Source organism: Salmo trutta, chromosome 18 (assembly GCF_901001165.1).
Source record: "Salmo trutta chromosome 18, fSalTru1.1, whole genome shotgun sequence".
NCBI classification, from domain to species: Eukaryota; Metazoa; Chordata; class Actinopteri; order Salmoniformes; family Salmonidae; genus Salmo; species Salmo trutta.
Window position 1 is genome coordinate 34,828,403 of NC_042974.1, and position 20,084 is coordinate 34,848,486.

General features: G+C 43.0%; 1 protein-coding gene across 4 annotated transcripts in view; it reads left to right on the forward strand.

Moving 5' to 3' along the window:
* The window catches only part of LOC115153225 (VPS10 domain-containing receptor SorCS3), a 116,970-nt gene that overhangs the window by 20,530 nt on the left and 76,356 nt on the right, over positions 1 to 20,084 (forward strand). For all 4 annotated transcript variants that reach the window (XR_003867663.1, XM_029698437.1, XM_029698438.1 and 1 more), the window contains exon 2: positions 12,877 to 12,944. Coding sequence is in view for 3 of the 4 variants with exons in the window: in XM_029698437.1 (XP_029554297.1) it covers positions 12,877 to 12,944 (68 nt within the window). In the remaining variant the exon portion in view is untranslated. The remainder of the gene's footprint in view (positions 1 to 12,876; positions 12,945 to 20,084) is intronic.

A 20,084-nucleotide genomic window follows, 5' to 3' on the forward strand; every position in this document is an offset into this window, starting at 1 on the left:
CGGCACATTGTTGCTCCTCTCTCTTGATATTTATCTTCTGCTCTCTCTCCCTCTCTTTCTACCCCCCTCTCTCGTTCTCTTTCATGGGCATTAATATGGAGTCGGACCCCCCATTGCTGCTACAACAGCTTCCACTCTTCCAGGAAGGCTTTCCACTAGATGTTAAAACTTTGCTGCAGGGACTTGCTTCCATTCAGCCACAAGAGCATCAGGGAGGACTGATGTTGGGCAATTAGGCCTGGCTCGCAGTCGGCATTCCAAATCATCCCAAAGGTGTTTGAAGGGTTTGAGGTCAGGGCTCTGTGCAGGCCAGTCAAGTTCTTCCACACCAATCATGACAAGCCATTTCTGTATGGACCTCGCTTTTGGCACGGGGGCATTGTCATGCTGAAACAGGAAAGGGCCTTCCCCAAACTGTTGCCACAATGTTGGAAGCACAGAATCATTTAGAACGGTTATTCCCAAACTGGGGTGCGCAATGCCGTCAGGGGTACGCTAAATAAAAATGTGATTCACATTTTCAAACAGTCCATTTAGATTTTCCAAAGGGGCTATACATTTGGGTGTTTTTTTCTTTCCTGAGTATCCTCGTTTCACTACCAAAATTAAAATGAAACCATCTAGTGTTCAGCGAAATAACAACACAATGTCAAATAATTAACATCCAATCACATTAACTGTTGCTGTCTTGTGGGAATTCCACTAACGGTCCATATGTAGGCAAAGGTAGCTTCTGCTCATTCTGTTTGCTCTAAAATTGATGAATGGTTAAAGAAAGTAAGGCCCGTGTCCATAGAGACACATACCAGCTCTACTGGTAGTAGTGCTACTACCAGTAGTGCTACACCTACACCTGTCGACGACACAAGTTGTACTGCTTTCACGAGCACATCCAGTGCCAGCGTCAGTAATTCTACATTTGTTGCTAGCCTAGCTAGCATGGACACTGACAGTTGTGAATCTGATGCAACCGAAGAGCTACTGCCCCCTTACGAAAGCACCAAACAACAGACAGGGACATTGGACCATCATAGAGGCGCAAATATGATGAGAAATACATTGATTTGGGGTTCACTTATATGGTGAGTAGTGCCCTTCCTCAGCCACAGTGTGTTATATGTGCGAAAGTTCTCACAACTCGATGAAATCTTCAGTCTTGCGCAGACATTTATAAATGAAACAGGCCATTTAGAAAAATAAGCCACAAGTTTTTTGAGCAAGAATTTAGATGACTTTCGAGTAGTAAGACATGTTTAAAAGCAACAGATGCCATTAATAAGGGGCTAGAAGCATCTTATATGGTGAGCTACCGAGTGGCTAGGACTGGCAAGCCCCATACTATTGTGGAGGACTTAATTATTCCTGCTGCTGCGGATATGGCTGGGACAATGCTGGGGCAAAAGGCCCAAAAAACTATACAGACAATGTCTTCATCAAACACTGTTTCATGACGCATCAGTGACATGGCAGGAGATGTTTTGAAACAATTACTGCTTTGCATATAAGCCAGTGAATTCTATGCATTACACCTGGTTGAGTCAACAGACGTGGCGGGCCTGGCACAGCTCCTGGTATATGTCCGTTACGTTCATGGGGCGTCAATTAAGGAAGGCATCCTCTTCTGAAAACCACTGAAAACCAGGACAACAGGAGAGAATATTTTTAAAGTACTGGACAGGTTTCTGACATCAAATGGACATTGGTGGTCAAGATGTGTTGTTATCTGTACTGATGGCGCAAAAGCCTTGACAGGGAGACATAGTGGAGTGGTAAATGCGCGTACAAGCAGTTGCTCCCGACACCACTTGGGTACACAGCAGCATCCCCCGAGAGGCTCTTGCTGCCAAGGGAATGCTTGACAGCTTGAAAGATGTTTTGGACACTACAGTGAAAATGGTTAACTTTGTTAAAGCAAGGCCCCTGAACTCTCATGTATTTTCTTCATTATGCAATGATATGGGCAGTGACCATGTAACGCTTTTACAACATACTGTGTGCTGGTTATCAAGGGGCAAAGTATTGACACGTTTTTTAAAATTGAGAGACGAGCTTAGTTTTCTTTACTGACCATCATTTTCACTTGTCTAAGTGCTTGCATGATGAGTTTCTCACACGACTGGTTTATCTGGGTGATGTTTTTTCTCACCTGAATGATCTGCATCTCGGATTACAGGGACTCGCCGCAACTATATTCAATATGCGGGACAAAATTGAGGCTATGATTAAGAACTTGGAGCTCTTCTCTGTATGCATTAACAAGGACAACACACCGATCTTTCCATTGTATGATTTTTTTTGTGTGCAAATGAACTCAAGCTTATGGACAATGTCAAATATGATATAGCATAGCACCTGAGTGAGCTGGGTGCGGTGGCACGTGAACGTCCCACGCTATTCAACAGCCAGTGAAATAGCATGGCGCGAAATACAAAACAGCAAAAATATCAATTTCAATTTCTCAAACATACGACTATTTTACACCATTTTAAAGATACACTTCTCCTTAATGTAACCACATTGTCCGATTTCAAAAAGGCTTTACAGCGAAAGCAAAACATTAGATTATGTTAGGAGAGTACCCAGCCAGAAATAATCACACAGCCATTTTTCAAGCTAGCATATATGTCACAAAAACCAGAACCACAGCTAAATGCAGCACTAACCTTTGATCTTCATCAGATGACACTCCTAGGACATTATGTTATACAATACATGCATGTTTTGTTCAATCAAGTTCATATTTATATCATATCATATTTATATTATACCCAGACCTCCACCTCCAAATCGATCCCGCTCCAGAGTACAGGCCTCGGTGTAATGCTCATTCCTTCGACGATTAACACAAATCCGACCATCACCCCTGGTAAGACAAAACCGCGACTCGTCAGAGAAGAGCACTTTTTGCCAGTCCTGTCTGGTCCAGCGACGGTGGACGTTTGTGTCCATAGGTGACGTTGTTGCCGGTGATGTTTGGTGAGGACCTGCCTTACAACAGGCCTACAAGCCCTCAAGTCCAGCCTCTGCAAGCATATTGCGGACAGTCAGCACTGATGGAGGGATTGTGCATTCCTGGTGTAACTCTGGCAGTTGTTGTTGCCATCCTGTACCTGTCCCACAGGTGTGATGTTCGGATGTACCGATCCTGTGCAGGTGTTGTTACACATGGTCTGCCACTGCGAGGACGATCAGCTGTCCATCCTGTCACCCAGTAATGCTGTTTTAGGCGTCTCACAGTACGGACATTGCAATTTATTGCCCTGGCCACATTTGCAGTCCTCATGCCTCCTTGCAGCATGCCTAAGGCACGTTCACGCAGATGAGCAGGGACCCTGGGCATCTTTCTTTTATTTTTTTCAGAGTCAGTAGAAAGGCCTCTAGTGTCCTAAGTTTTCATAACTGTGACCTTAATTGCCTACAGTCTGTAAGCTGTTGGTGTCTTAATGACCGTTCCACAGGTGCATGTTCATTAATTGTTTATGGTTCATTGAACAAGCATGGGAAACTGTTTAAACAGTGTTTAAACCCTTACAAGTAAGATATGTGAAGTTATTTGGATTTTATGAATTCTCTTTGAAAGACAGTGTCCTAAAAAGTGACGTTTCTTTTTTTGCTGAGTTTAGAACACTTTGCACTGTGGACATTCCAGTCTGAAGATGACATGAGTGGTTTTGCAGTTAATGAAATGCTTGACGTGATAATCCATTTTAAAAGCTGTGTCAACAAAATTATTTTTCTGTGCATTATTTCTGCAATGGTTGCACTGATTGCATTTAAAAGAGCCCTTGGGCTTGTGGTCTCGCCAAGTTTTGAGAGTCACCAGGAAGATAGCTGTGGACTATTTTGTCATTTAGGGTAGGACATCTCTTAAAGCTTATGACTGGTGGCTCTGGGAAGACTTGGCGTAGTAGCGTATCACTTTGGATGATTCCCCAATTATTTAAAATTATTATTTTAAGGTATTGGTGGAAGGAAATAAGTTCATCTTCTGAGCCGGACCAGAACAGGCAAACATCATCAATATAGCGTCCCCACCATATAATCTGGTCAAAGAACTGGTTATTAGACAGATCCAAAATGAAATCAATTTTCCCATTTACCCAAGTACTAACCATCATAGGAAGGGCTGTAGCAAGCTCCCATGGCACATCCTTTGACTTGTTTAAAAATACGGTCCTGAAAGACAAAGATGTTGTTATTATTAAGAGTCCATTCAGTCAGTGAGACAATGAATTCTGTAGGAGGCATCTCAGTCTCAGGCTGGGTATTCAAGAAATGGTGCATAGCTGCCAATCCTTGTTCATGTTCAATGGTTGTGTGTAGAGACTCCACATCCATGGTGACTAAAAACGAAGCTGCACATATATTGTTCAATTCCTTAATTTTGTTCAACACATCTGTGTTATCTTGAAGATAGGCTGGGAGTGACGGCAGAAAAGGCTTAATAAAGATTGGTTCTGTCAGACTTTCATTACCACTAATGACTGTTCTGCCTGGGGGGGTTTTCAAGATTCTTGTGGACTTTTGGAAGAAGATAAAAAGAAGACATTCTGAATGCCATTGAAAAGAAATTTGAACTCATTGTCTGAAATGTAGCCATTCTCCTTAGCTTCTGTGAGGATCCCTTTCAATTCAGTTTTTATGTCCTCTGTTGGTTTGAAGGTAAGAGATTGGTAGAATTCATCATTGTCTAATTGACGGTAGGCTTCTGTCACATACTTGTCTTTACTCCACACTACTCTAGTGCCACCTTTGTCTGATTTTTTTTTTACCACAATCTGTCCATTTTGGACAATGATTGAACTGCATCCCTCTCTGTCTTAGAAAGATTACGTTGTGTTTGGTTAGAGTCAATTTTACCCTTAACCTCTCTCGCGTCCCACCTAGTCAACAGCCAGTGGAATCGAGTAGCGCGAAATACAAGAACCTTAAATGCTATAACTTCAATTGCTCAAACATATGACTATTTTACATCATTTTTAAAGACAAGACTCTCGTTAATCTAACCACATTGTCCGATTTCAAAAAGGCTTTACAGCGAAAAAAAAACATTACATTATGTTAGGAGAGTACCCAGCCAGAAATAATCACACAGCCATTTTTCAAGCTAGCATATATGTCACAAAAAACCAAAACCACAGCTAAATGCAGCACTAACCTTTGATCTTCATCAGATGACACTCCTAGGACATTATGTTATACAATACATGCATGTTTTGTTCAATCAAGTTCATATTTATATCAAAAAACAGCTTTTTACATTAGCATGTGATGTTCAGAACTAGCATGTTTAAAATCAATTTTTATGCTATTTTTCTCGTAAAATAGCGATAATATTCCAACCGGGCGACGTTATTTTCGTTCAAAGGCTGAAAGAAAAACATGGCCACTTCTCGGGGCCGCGCATCTCGTGTCTCTGAGCCACCAGCCTGACCACTCACAAACAGCGCTCCTGTACCTAGCCCAGAGACAGCAGAGATCTCATTCCACTTTCTGGCGCCTTCAGAGAGCCTATGGGAGCCTTAGAAATTGTCACGTTACAGCAGAGATGCTGTATTTTCGACAGAGATGCCACAGAAGCACAAGAAATGGTCAGGGAGGGCAATTCCTGTATGAAATCTTCTCAGGTTTTGGCCTGCCATATGAGTTCTGTTATACTCACAGACACCATTCAAACAGTTTTAGAAACGTTAGACTGTTTTCTATCCAAATCTACTAATTATATGCATATTCTCATTTCTGGAAAAGAGTAGTAACCAGTCTAAATCGGGTACGTTTTTTTATCCCGTCGTGAAAATACTCCCCCCTACCCTAGAGGTTAAACATATTCTCCACATCAAAATTCACCTTCTTGGCAAATGTATTTAGTGTGGCATTCTGGACGATGGGACAAAAGGTGAACTTGGGCTTAAAAGGTGTTTTTGAGGGAACAGAATCTGCCTGACCTGAGACACTGGCGTCTGTAGTTGGAGAGATGTTTTGATTGTACCAGGCCTTCAGATGTAGATTCCTGTAGAAACGAAATAGGTCAATCTTTGTATTGAATTCATTAGTTGAGTAAGTGGGGGCAAAAGACAGTCCTTTAGACAAGACCTTTACACAATCATCAGAAAGGGGTTCCCCAGAAATGTTGCCCACAGCCTTGTTCTGGTCCTGCTCGTGTGGTTGAATAGTCTTGATTTCTTCCTCACCCTCCGTGTTGGCCTCTTCCGCGTCCTCTCCCTCTCTTGTTGAGGTACCTGTGTGACTCCTCTTCCTGATCTAAAAAATCTTGGGAGGAGCTGGCCTCTGAGTGTCTGGGGTGATCCTCATCGTCACTGCTTGTAAAGTTGAAAGAAACAGATCAAGGCTTCCTCCTCTGCAGATGTGATTCTGAATTCTTTCGGGTTGGTTTTCTCCAGGCAAAGACCTTGCCATCTCTATAGTCTACTTCATCTCTTCTAAATTGTCTTAGCTTGTCTTGCTTCAATGTCAGAGTGAACGTGTCTACTTTCTCTTTCAAGATCTCATCACATTGTGCTTTGTTTCAATTGTCACTGTTCTGTGATTTTTACTTCTTCAATTTCTGTTTCGACTACTTGTCTGTCCTTTTTAGATTATTATATTGGAAGTAGCATTAGGTCAAAAGAACACTTGTTGAGAATAGCATCCCATTTATCTCTCAATTCAGTTTTACCTTGTGCTCCAGTAGCTGGAAACTTCATAATACGGAGTCCTCTGGGGATTAGGCCTTTCCTCCAATAGTCAGACAAGGTGATAGAATTGAGGTCAAGTTTGGTGTCTTTCTCCATAAGGTGTTGCAAGTCTCTGTAAGCCTTGTTTAAGTCTATTCCAGTATTCTCTGTGGCTCTCATCTCATCTAGCAATGAGGTAGTGGTAATAATCCTTTGACCCTCTTCATGGGAATAGGAAAATATTGTAGCCTCTTGGGTAAAATCCATAGTGTGAGTTGTAAAATGTCCCCAAAACACAGAATGTTTTTTTACTGCGGCGCTGCTTCCTCTAAGCACTACCCAAGTGCTATGATTAACTTGTAGGGAAAAAAAAGTCAATACTTTGTAGAGCCACCCTTTTGCAGCAATTACAGCTGCAACTTTCTTGGGGTATGTCTGTATAAGCTTGGCACAAAAATATTTTGCATCTTCAAAGTGGTAGGCATGTTATGTAAATCAAATGGTACAAACCCCCAAAAAATCAATTTTAATTCCAGGTTGTAAGGCAACAAAATAGGAAAAATGCCAAGAGGGTGAATACTTTTGCAAGCCACTGTAGATATAACTAGGAATAAAGTGACAGATAATAAACAGTAGCAGTACCGTATGTGATGAGTACAAAAGTTAGTTCAAGAAGGGTCAATCCAGGTATCTATTTGGGTAATTATTTAAATAACTACTTAGCAGCATTATGGCTTGGGGGTAGAAGCTGTTCAGGGACCTGTTGGAGCCAGACTTGGTGCATCAGTACCGCTTGCCACGTGGTGGCAGAGAGAAAAGTCTATGACTTGGGTGGCTGGAGTGTTTTTAGGGCCTTCCTCTGACACCACCTGGTATCGAGGTCCTGGATGGCAGGGAGCTTGACCCTAGTGATTTACCCTCTGTATCACCTTGTGGTCGGGTGCCAAGCATTTGCCTTACCAAGCAGTAATGCAGTCAGTCAAGATGCGCTTAATGTTGCAGATGTATAACTTTTTGAGGATCTGAGGGCCCATGCCAAAATTTTCAGCCTCCTGATGGGGAAGAGGCATTGTCGTGCCCTCTTCACGACTATGTTGATGTGTGTGGACCGTAATAGATACTTAGTGATGTGACACAGAGAATCTTGAAGCTCTCGACCCACTCCACTACAGGCCTGTCGATGTTAATGGGGCATGCTCGGCCCTCTGTTTCCTGTTGTCCACGATCAGCTTCTTTGTCTTGCTGACATTGAGGGAAAGGTTGTTGTCCTGGCACCACACTGCCAGGCCTCAGACCTCCCTATAGGCTGTCTCATCGTTGTTGGTGATTAGGCCTACCACAGTTGTGTCGTCGGCAAACTTTATAATAGTGTTGGAGCTGTGAGCAGCCACGCAGTCATGGGTGAATAGGGAGTACAAGAGGGGACTAAGCACACACCCCTGAGGGGCCACCGTGTTGAGGATCAGCATGTCAGATATGTTGTTGCCTACCCTCACTTTCTGGAGTTGGTCCATCAGGAATTCCAGGATCCAGTTGCAGAGGGAGGTGTTCAATCGCAAGATCCTTAGCTTAGTGATGAGCTTGGAGGGCACAATGGTGTTGCCTTATAGGCAGAGTTGCAAAGAAAAAGACATCTCAGACTAGCCAATAAAAATAAAATATTAAGATGGGCAAAGGAACACAGACACTTGACAGAGTAACTCTGCCTAGAAGGCAAGCATCCTGGAGTCACATCTTCACTGTTTACATTGAGACTGGTGCTTTTCTGGTATTATTTAATGAAGCTGCCAGTTGAGGACTTGTGAGGCGTCTGTTTCTCAAACTAGACACACTAATGTACTTGTCCTCTTGCTCAGTTGTGCACCGGGGCATTCCACTCCTCTGTCTATTCTGGTTGGAGCTGTTCTGTGAAGGGAGTAGTACACAGCGTTGTACGAGATCTTCAGTTTCTTGGCAATTTCTCACATGGAATAGTCTTAATTTCTCAGAACAAAAATAGACTGACGAGTTTCAGAAGAAAGTTATTTGTTTCTGGCCATTTTGAGCCTGTAATCGAACCCACAAATGCTGATGCTCCAGATACTCAACTAGTCTAAAGAAGGCCATGTTTATTGCTTCTTTAATCAGGACAGTTTTCAGCTTCGCTAACATAATTGCAAAAGGGTTTTCTAATGATCAATTACCCTTTTAAAATTATAAACTTGGATTAGCTAACACAACGTGCTATTGGAACTCAGGAGTGATGGTTGCTGATAATGGGCCTCTGTATGCCTATGTAGATATTCCATAAAAAATATGCAGTTTCCGGCTACAATAGTGATTTTCAACATTAACAATGGCTACACTGTATTTCTGATCAATTGATGTTATTTTAAAGGACAAAAAAATGTATTTTCTTTCAAAAACAAGGACATTTGTAAGTGACCCCAAACTTTTGAACGTTAGTACATATGCCATGCTGATCCTCAACACGGGGCCCCTCAGAGGTGCGTGCTCAGTCCCCTCCTGTACTCCCTGTTTACCCATGACTGCATGGCCAAGCACGACTCCAACACTATCATTAAGTTTGCTGACGACACAACAGTGGTAGGCCTGATCACCGACAACGATGAGACAGCCAATAGGGAGGAGGTCAGAGACCTGGCATTGTGATGCCAGGAAAACAACTTCTCCCTCAACGTGATCAAGACAAAGGAGTTGATTGTGGAGAACAGGAAAAGGAGGACCGTGCACGCCCCCATTCTCATTGAAGCTGCTGTAGTGGAGCAGGTTGAGAGCTTCAAGTTCCTTGTTGTGCACATCACCAACAAACTATCATGGCCCAAACACACATTGTCCAAGACAGTCGTTAAGAGGGCACAACAACGACTATTCGCCCTCAGGAGACTGAAAAGATTTCACATGGGTCCTCAGATCCTCAAAGTTACACAGCCACACCATCGAGAGCATCCTGACTGGTTGCATCACCGGTATGGCAACTGCTCGGCCTCTGACCGCAAGGCACTACCGAGGGTAGTGCGTACAGCCCAGTACATCACTGGGGCCAAGCTTCCTGCTATCCAGGACCTCTATTCCAGGTGGTGTCAAAGGATGGCCCAGTCACCCTAGTCATAGACTGTTCTCTATGCTACCACATGGCAAGCTGTACCGGAGCGCCAAGTCTAGGTCCAAAAGGCTTTTTATTTTAACAGCTTCTACCCCCAAGCCATGAGACTCCAGATCAGCTAATTGAATGGCTACCCGGACTATTTGCCATGTCCTCCCCCACCCCCATTTTTATGCTGCTGCTACTCTCTGTTTACTATCCATGCATAGTCACTTTACCTCTACCTACATGTACACTACCATTCAAAAGTTTGAGCTCGGTTGAGCATCCAGCAAAGACGGGTTGTGCCAGCCATACGCTCCAGACCTCCAGTGCGCCTCCACGGCCCAGTATATCCTGCGCCAGTTCTGCGCACTGTGTCGCCAGTGCGCCTGCACAGCCCAGTTCGTCCTGTGCCAGCGCTTCACCCTTGCCGGGCTAAAGTAAACATCCAGCCAGGACGGGTTGTGCCAGCCCTATGCTCCAGACCTCCAGTGCGCCTCCACGGCCCTGTATACCCAGTGCCAGCTCTGCGCACCCGGTCTCTAGTGTGTCTCCCCAGTCCGGTGAGACCTGTTCCAGCTCCACGAAATACGCCTCCAGTAATGATCTATGGTCCGAAGCCTCCAGTGATGATCCATGGCACGAAGCCTCCAGTGATGATCCATGGCCCAGAGCCTGTAGTGATGATCCATGGCAGGAAGCCTCCAGTGATAATACATGGTCCGGAGCCTCCAGTGATAATCCATGGCACGAAGCCTCCAGTGATGATCCATTGCCCGGAGCCTCCAGTGATGATCCATGGCAAGAAGCCTCCAGCGAAGGTCCCCCGGTCCGGAGCCTCCGGCGACACAGAAGCGGGGGGATCAGCGGGCCGCCGCCAAGAATCGGTGCCCACCTGGACCCTCCCCTATAGGTTCAGGTTTGTCGGCCGGGAGTCCGCACCTTTGTGGGGGGGGTACTGTCACGCCCTGACCTTAGACGTTTATTTTCCTCTAGTTTGGTTAGGTCAGGGTGTGATGTGGGGTGGGCAATCTAATTTTTCTATTTCTTTGTTTTGGCTGAGTGTGGTTTCCAATCAGAGGCAGCTGTCCATCGTTGTCTCTGATTGGGAACCATACTTAGGCAGCCATTTTCCCTCCTTGAGTTGTGGGATCTTGTTTTTGTGTAGCTGCCTTTGAGCAGCCCCAGAACGTCACGTTTTCATTGGTCTCCTGTTTTGTTGTTTTGTTTGGTTTCACAAATAAGGTATGTGGAAATACCGGCACGCTGCGCCTTGGCTGATCTATGACAGGGAGTTCGAAGATAGCGATCGTGACAACCGTTGACGTTGAGACTGGTGTTTTGCGGGTACTATTTAATGAAGCTGCCAGTTGAGGACTTGTGAGGTGTCTGTTTCTCAAACTAGACACTCTAATGTACTTGTCCTCTTGCTCAGTTGTGCACCGGGGCCTCCCACTCTATTATATTCTGGTTAAAGGCAGTTTGCGCTGTTATGTGAAGAGAGTAGTACACAGCGTTGTACCAGATCTTCCGTTTCTTGGACATTTCTTGGTCTTCTGAGATTTCTTTTGTTTGAGGCATGGTTTATATCAGGCAATGCTTCTTGTGAATAGCAAACTCAAATTGTGTGAGTTTTTTAATAGGCAAGGCAGCTTTAACCAACATCTCCAATCTCGGCTCATTGATTCGACTCCAGGTTAGCTCACTCCTGACTCCAATTAGCTTTTGGAGAAGTCATTAGCCTAGGGGTTCACATACTTTTCCCAACCTACTCTGTGAATGTTTAAATGATGTATTCCATATAGACAAGAAAAATACAATATTTTGTGTGTTATTAGTTTATGCACCCTGTGTTTGTCTATTGTTGTGACTTAGATGAAGATCAGATCAAATTTTATGTAAAATTTATGCAGAAATCCAGGAAATTCCAAAGGGTTCACATACTTTTTCTTGGCACTGTATACTGTAGCAGAGTCGGCTGCGGCCCTTTGAGAAGCCAGATTTAGACATTGCATATAATTGAACAGTTCCATTTAACAACATGCTGTTCATATAAATAAATGAACGGTTTCTCGCAGTTATTTATCCCAGGAAAATAAATCTTGGTATCCCTAGTTTACAGCTTATCATGAGGTATTCTAGTTCGGGTGAGCTGAACCTCGAGACTTCCTTAATGTTATAGATTGCTTACCAGCTGTTGTTAATAAAGAGACACACACCTCTCCCTTTGAGCTTACCTGACGCTGCCATTCAGTCTTGCCGGTGCATAGTAAAACCAGATAGATGTATATTGTCCCTTTTCAGCCACGACACCAAGAAACATAGGATATTACAGTTCTTCTGGTCCTGTTGATAAGATAGTGTCGAACGGCGCTCGTCCAGTTTGTTCTCCAGTGATTGTACGTTCGCCAATAGAACGGAAGGCAGAGGCGGTTTATGTTTTCGGCCATCCTGACGTAGTTTCGTCAGGGTGCCCGCACTCTCTTACACCGCCTTTTTCTTTTCCGAGTCTGGGGTATTAGGGCCTGGTCCGGGTGAGGAGTATGTCCTGCACATCTGACTTGTTGAAGTAGAAATCTTCATCCAAATTGAGGTTAGTGATCACTGTTCTGATGTCCAGAAGCTCTTTTCAGTCATAGGAAACGATGGCAGAAACATTATGTATAAAAAAAGTTTAGCAGAATCCGTCAGGAGCCCATAAAATGGCTGTTATCCATTGTAGAGCCAGTCTTGACAAGAGAGAGAGGAGAGAGTGAAAGATTGAGAGAAAGAAAGATAGGAAGACTGGCCATACTTAGTTTTGTTGTTCACTGAACGATTTTCGGAGTCCACCGTCATGTAGGTATCATTCCACATGAGGTACTGATAAGACACTTGACAACTTGCATGGCTGTTCAGATCATTGCAACCAACAGACTGGCTGATCTAGACAACCTGAGGATCATTCATCATTGTGCTGTCATACAAAGATTATATTTTATGGTAATGTAGCAATAATAGTGTATATTCCATGCTGTTAGACACAGCAAATGCATGATGTAAGTGCACTTGATTGTAGATATAGATGTACTTGCAATTGCATACAATTAAAATGCTTTTTGTTTTTATTTTTAGGTGATCCTGACCTTGACGAAGCAGTATGACTTTAACTTGGGTGCTTTCACTGAGAGTTCTCTCTGGAGGTAAGACTTCATGAACATTTGATGTATTCAGAAGTGCTGAACTAGTAAGGCTCTGTTTCCTCTGTTTTTTAAACACGTTTTTATTTGTTGTTTTTTGTTGTTGGAGGAGTTACAGGTACATTAACCATTTAAATGTATACATTTATAAAACATGTACCCGTAGGCTGCCACTCAAAAGAAAAATAACATTAACAAATTAACATACAGAGTTGAAGTAACAATAAATTCAGTATAAACGGGAAAAGAAAACAAAAAATAAGTGGGCCTCCAACCCCAACCTCCCATTCCCTCAACCCGACCCAGCCAAATGTCTCCATCCAACGGCCCATATTGGAGTATGGTCATGCCATTTTCATTTCTAGTTACAACACTTCCGGTGCTGACAAAGATGGCCGCGTCGCTTCACGTTCCTAGGAACTATGCAGTATTTTGCTTTTTTATGTGTTATTTCTTACATTGTTACCCCAGGTAATCTTAGGTTTTACTACATACAGTCGGGAGGAACTATTGGATATAAGAGCAACGTGAACTCACCAACATTACGACCAGAAATACGACTTTCCCGAAGTGGATCCTCTGTTTGGCCCACCACCCAGGACAATGGATCGGATCCCAGCCGGTGAGCCAAAACAACGGGGGAGAAGGGGCAGACGGAGCGGTCTTCTGGTCAGGCTCCGTAGACGGGCACATTGCGCACCACTCCCAAGCATACTACTCGCCAATGTCCAGTCTCTTGACAACAAGGTAGACGAAATCCGAGCAAGGGTAGCATTCCAGAGAGACATCCGAGACTGTAACGTTCTTTGTTTCACGGAAACATGGCTCACTCGAGACACGCTATCTGAGTCGGTACAGCCACCTGGTTTCCCAAACTGAAATGGTCCACCCACACAGACAGCGTGGTGAAGAAGGTGCAGCAGCGCCTCTTCAACCTTGGGAGGCTGAAGAAATTCGGCTTGTCACCAAAAACACTCACAAACTTTTACAGATGCACAATCGAGAGCATCCTGTCGGGCTGTATCACCACCTGGTACGGCAGCTCCTCCGCCCATAACCGGAAGGCCCTCCAGAGGGTAGTGAGGTCTGCACAACGCATCACCGGGTGCAAACTACCTGCCCTCCAGGACACCTACACCACCCGATGTCACAGGAAGGCCAAAAAGATCAAGGACCACAACCACCCGAGCCACTGCCTGTTCACCCCGCTAACATCCAGAAGGCGAGGTCAGTACTGGTGCATCAAAGCTGGAACAGAAGCTGTTTTTCAGTCTCTCGATCTCAAGGCCATCAGACTGTTAAACAGCCATCACTAACATTGAGTGGCTGCTGCCAACATACTGACTCAACTCAAGCCACTTTAATAATGGGAAAATTGCTGTAATCAATTTATCACTTGCCACTTTATATTATTTATATCATCTCATATGTATATACTGTACGCCATACCATCTACTGCATCTTGCCATCTTGATGTAATTAGATGTATCACTAGCCACTTTAAACAATGCCACTTTATATTATGTTTTCATAACCTACATTACTCATGTCATATGTATATACTGTACTCTATACCATCTACTGCGTCTTGCCATCCTGATGTAATGTATCACTAGCCACCTTAAACAATGCTGCGTTATATGTTTTCATACCCTACAATACTCATCTCATATGTATATACTGTACTCCATACCATCTATTACATCTTGCCTATGCTGTTCGGCCATCACTCATTTATATATTTTTATGTACATATTCGTATTAATTCCTTTACACTTGTGTGTACAAGGTAGTTGTTGTGGAATTGGTAGATCACTTGTTAGATATTACTGCATGGTCGGAACTAGAAGCACAAGCATTTCGCTACACGATTGTATTAACACCTGCTAACCATGTGTATGTGACAAATAAATTTGATTTGATTTTGTTTTTCCATTTTCAGCCAAATATACATTGTGTGAGTAATAATAGGACCAAAGCGTAGTTTACATTGTTTAAGGGATATATCAGTGAAGAACACCTCTTCCAGGGCAATAGGAGACTCTATATTTATCTCTACACTCAACCAGGGGGCAGAAGATGTCTAAACCAATTTAGGATGGTGCGAAATGCTAGTGCCTGGAAAAACAATTAAAAGTTTGGTACGGAAAGTCCTCCTACGTCTTTCCCTCTTTGAAGTTTGTACATTGTATCCGGGATTGTTTACCTTGCCATATATATTTTGAATCCCCACTATGAATTTCATCCCAATAGCCAGAAGATGGTGCCATGGGACACATTGAACTACAGAAATTCAGCCGTGGCAATATATTCATTTTGACAACAGATATTCTGCGGTTTAACAACTGGGATGTTATTACATCTACTGAGGTTGGATTTAATTGATTTGAGCATTCTGTTAAAGTTTTTGGTATTGGTTTTATCTAAGGAAGGAAATATATCTACTCCTAAATATTTTAAATGGGAAATGATTGGGATTCCATAAGTAGAGACGGAGTCCTTCATCGGGGTCTGAGAGGCAGTAGGGCTGATTTGGTTAGATTAATTGTATAACTTGAGACAAAGCTGAATTCATCTATGATCTTCAATATGTTTTGGAATGATTGAGATACATTGTCTTGATATAGTAAAATATCGTCTGCGTATGAAGTGATCACTAGATTTTAGGGAAATTTGTGTTATTTCCTTCGATTGACAATTTGCCTGGGCCAGGAGTTCCATGGATAATAAAATGGCAAGGGAGAAATTGGATTGCCCTGTCTGCTGCTTCTAATGATTCTGAATGGAGCAGATCCAATATTGCCTGCAATAACTATGGCTTAGGGATTGCCATATAGCATTATAGTCATATTAATGAAATTGGAGTCAATTTCCATAAGTTCCAAGACAGACCAGAGATATGACCATTCTTGTCTATCAAAAGCTTTTAGCGATAATACAGCCCAAGGAGCTGTTGTTTCTAATGAAGAATTTAAGATACTGCATGTAATAGTTGTCTGAGGTTATCTGAGGATAAACGTTTTTTTAACAAACCCTCTGTCTTGTCGGACGCAGAAAACATTTTAGAAACCAGTTTAATATCTGTGTTTTTGTAAGATAGTGAGCGATAGTGAGAACACTGGTTGGCATACAATACAACTTTGTCCATTAGTTACAGCTAAAAACAAAAGTGTGGCTTCTGCTCTGTTCTCAACCCCCTCCCCACCCAAAAAAACCAGCAGACCTCACACATACAGTTGGAATGAGCACAGGTTTAAGCTGCAGTGCAGCGGCCCTGGTTGGAGAGCATGTTGTGTGGTTAAGGGCCTTCCTCATGGGTCCAACTGTAGGGGAATATTTAGAGGATGTGAACCCAGCAGCCCTCCAGTTATCAGATCAATTCTGACAATTTCTTCCAGCGCCCGGCCTGGGATTCTAACCAGCCACCTATCTTTCGGCTACAGGTCCAACTCCTGCCACAAGTCCAACTCCTTCGCCGCTGGGCTACCTACCGCCAGTACTGTATAGGTTGTTGTCTGACTGGTTCCAGAGAAGAAAAAGTTAATATTTAGAAATAAGCATGACAAAATCCTATGCAGACATATAATTATTATGATGTAGAAGAACAACTTGCATGCAGTTGTCACCAGCAGCCAAAAGAGATCCTCTGCCTCTGATAGTTCTGGTTTACTACCAGACTGAGCAAAACATAGAGATATTGTGTTAAAAGTCATGTAATGATTAACTGGGCTATTGAATCACAAAGACTTACTATACATTATATATTAGAAAAATGAATACATACCTTCTCTCAGTCAGCAACAGTCTTCTAACAATTAGCTAATTGCCAAGCTAACATATGGAATTGTTTTAAGATGGTCATATTTGGCTATATGATTTGGAATTTTAGTACCATATTGAATTTGGCTTTACTATTATTAACCCATAGCAACACATTGAATAACAGATTCATACATGGAAAAACATGATATGAAGAATTTGTCTGTCCAATATCTAAGAAATATCAGGAAATTCATCTTTTTTTAAATGACCCATATTTAACATAAGAATATTGGCCACTAAACTACTTCCATTCATTTTTTAAACTGGTACCGGGCTACCTTCCGACGAGTCTTGTTATGCTTGCGGGCATCCTAGAGCAAAACGAACAACATGTTCATGAGAGTCTCATCTTTCGATGGTGGGCTCATGTTAGTGTGTATGTAGCCCAAACTGTTCGGACGCTACAGACAGAATTTGGCAGATTGGCGGTACTGACTTCAGGGGTCGTAGAGCAATACGGAGAACACCATGTTTGTCAGTCTCATCTTTCCATAGAGTGGTCATACCGTTGGCCAAACCGTTCAGTTGCTACAGACGTCTTCATGAGAAGACCGATTTTAGGGATGTCTCATGGTCTGACAAAAACCGCTATAGCTTGGCCACCTTCCACCACAGATGTAGAAGGTCACCATACACAAAAAATCATATCTCTAGTTTAATCAGATGGATTTTGTTGGGAATTTGTTGTATTGTGTTGATTAGATTTCCGCAGGTGTGGACATTATGACCAGGGGGCTAAACAAATCAAAATAGACCCAACGGAAACATGGCAGCATTGAGGCCTTTGAAAAGGCCCAAGATCGTCAAGAAGAGGGTGAAGAAGTTCATAAGACATCAGTCAGACCGCTATGTCAAAAAAAAATATATATATATATATTATATTAGCCACCCTTTTGCCTTGATGACAACTTTGCACACTCTTGGAATTCTCTCAACCAGCTTATTCTTCTTATGCAGTCAAGGCAAATAACCTTTAGGGTTCTAACCCTACCCTAGAGTGTAAAAACAGCTAAAAAAAGCTAACCCAGTCACAACAAACTCTGAAATCACAGCTAGCATTCTCCTTTAATTTGTTTCAGCTGTTTTGCATTGACATTTATATCCATATTAATCTCGTCCAAAGAACCAAAAGTTTCTATATAGAACCCCAAAGAACCCTTTTTTCTAAGAGTGAAGCTGCTTGAGTGAAATAGACCTGCTAGTTGTTTCTTGTAATACAGTGAATGTCCCACATCTTAAAATAGTGTTATATGTTGACAATTATTTGAAAATAAGTAGGGCTCTGTTCTAAGACAATTGACACCCTTGTGATAATGTTTTTTTGGATCAATTCACTGAATGACGTACAGTATTTAACTACCTTGCTATTGGGTCAATGTTGATTTCACTCATCCAGGAAACTCCCTGATATTGGTTTTGATAGCAGAATACAGTACATACAGAGGCATTTGACACAGTATTTCTTTTTTATTTCACCTTTATTTAACCAGGTAGGCCAGTTGAGAACAAGTTCTCATTTACAACTATGACCTGGCCAAGATAAAGCAAAGCAGTGAGATACAAACAACAACACAGAGTTACACATGGAATTAACAAATATACACACAATAACACAATAGAAAAAGTCTATATACAGTGTGTGCAAATGAGGTAAGATTAGGGAGTTAAGGCAATAAATAGGCCATAGTGGCAAAGTAATTACAATTTAGCAATTAAACACTGGAGTTATAGATGTGCAGAAGATGAATGTGCAAGTAGAGATACTGGGGTGCAAAGGAGCAAAGGGTGGGTGCTGCTATGGTGACCAGTGAGCTGAGATAAGGCGGGGCTTTACCTAGCAAAGACTTATAGATGACCTGGAGCAGGTGGGTTTGGCGATGAATATGAAGCAAGGGCCAGCCAACGAGAGCATACAGGTCGCAGTGGTGGGTAGTATATGGGGCTTTGGTGACAAAACGGATGTCACTGTGATAGACTGCATCCAAGTAGAGTGTTGGAGGCTATTTTGTAAATGACATCGCCGAAGTCGAGGATCGGTAGGATAGTGAGTTTTACGAGGGTATGCTTGGCAGCATGAGTGAAGGATGCTTTGTTGCGAAATAGGAAGCCAATTCTAGATTTAACTTTGGATTGGAGATGCTTAATGTGAGTCTGGAAGGAGAGTTTACAGTCTAACCAGACACCTAGGTATTTGTAGTTGTCCACATATTCTAAATCAGAACCGTACAGAGTAGTGATGCTAGAATGGCGGGCAGGTGTGGGCAGCGATCGGTTGAAGAGCATGCATTTAGTTTTACTTGCATTTACGAGCTGTTGGATGCCACGGAAGGAGAGTTGTATGGCATTGAAGCTCGTCTGGAGGTTAGTTAAGTGTCCAAAGAAAGGCCAGAAGTATACAGAATGGTGTCATCTGCGTAGAGGTGGATCAGAGAATCACCAGCAGCAAGAGCGACATCATTGATGTATACAGAGAAAAGAGTCGGCCAGAGAATTGAACCCTGTGGTACCCCCATAGAGACGCCCAGAGGTCCGGACAACAGGCCCTCCGATTTAACACACTATCTGAGAAATAGTTGGTGAACCTGGCGAGGCAGTCATTTGAGAAACCAAGGCTGTTGAGTCTGTCGATTAGAATGTGGTGATTGACAGAGTCGAAAACCTTGGCCAGGTCGATGAATACGACTGCACAGTTTTGTCTTTTATCGATGGCGGTTATGATATCGTTTAGGACCTTGAGCGTGGCTAAAGTTCACACATGAGCAGCTCGGAAACCAGATTCCAAATCTTACCGTACCTTCTCCACTATGCAATGGTCGGTGATCTGTTTTTTAACTTGGCTTTCGAAGACCTTAGAAAGGCAGGGTAGGATAGATATAGGTCTGTAACAGTTTGGGTCTAGAGTGTCTCCCCCTTTGAAGAGGTGTTGACCGCAGCAGCTTTCCAATCATTGGGGATCTCAGATGATTTGAAAGAGGTTGAACAGGCTAGTTTTAGGGGTCGCAACAATTTCGGCGGAAAGAGAGGGTCCAGATTGTCTAGCCCAGCTGATTTGTAGGGGTACAGATTTTGCAGCTCTTTCATAACATCAGCTATTTCGGTGAAGGAGAAATGGGGAAGTCTTTGGCAAGTTGCTATGGGGGGTGCAGAGCTGTTGACCGGTGTAGGGGTACCCAGGTGGAAAGCATGGCCAGACGTAGAAAAATGCTTCTTGAAATTCTCAATTATCGTGGATTTATCGGTGGTACGTGTTTCTTAGCCTCAGTGCAGTGGGCAGCTGGGAGGAGGTGCTCTTATTCTCCATGGACTTAACAGTGTCCCAGA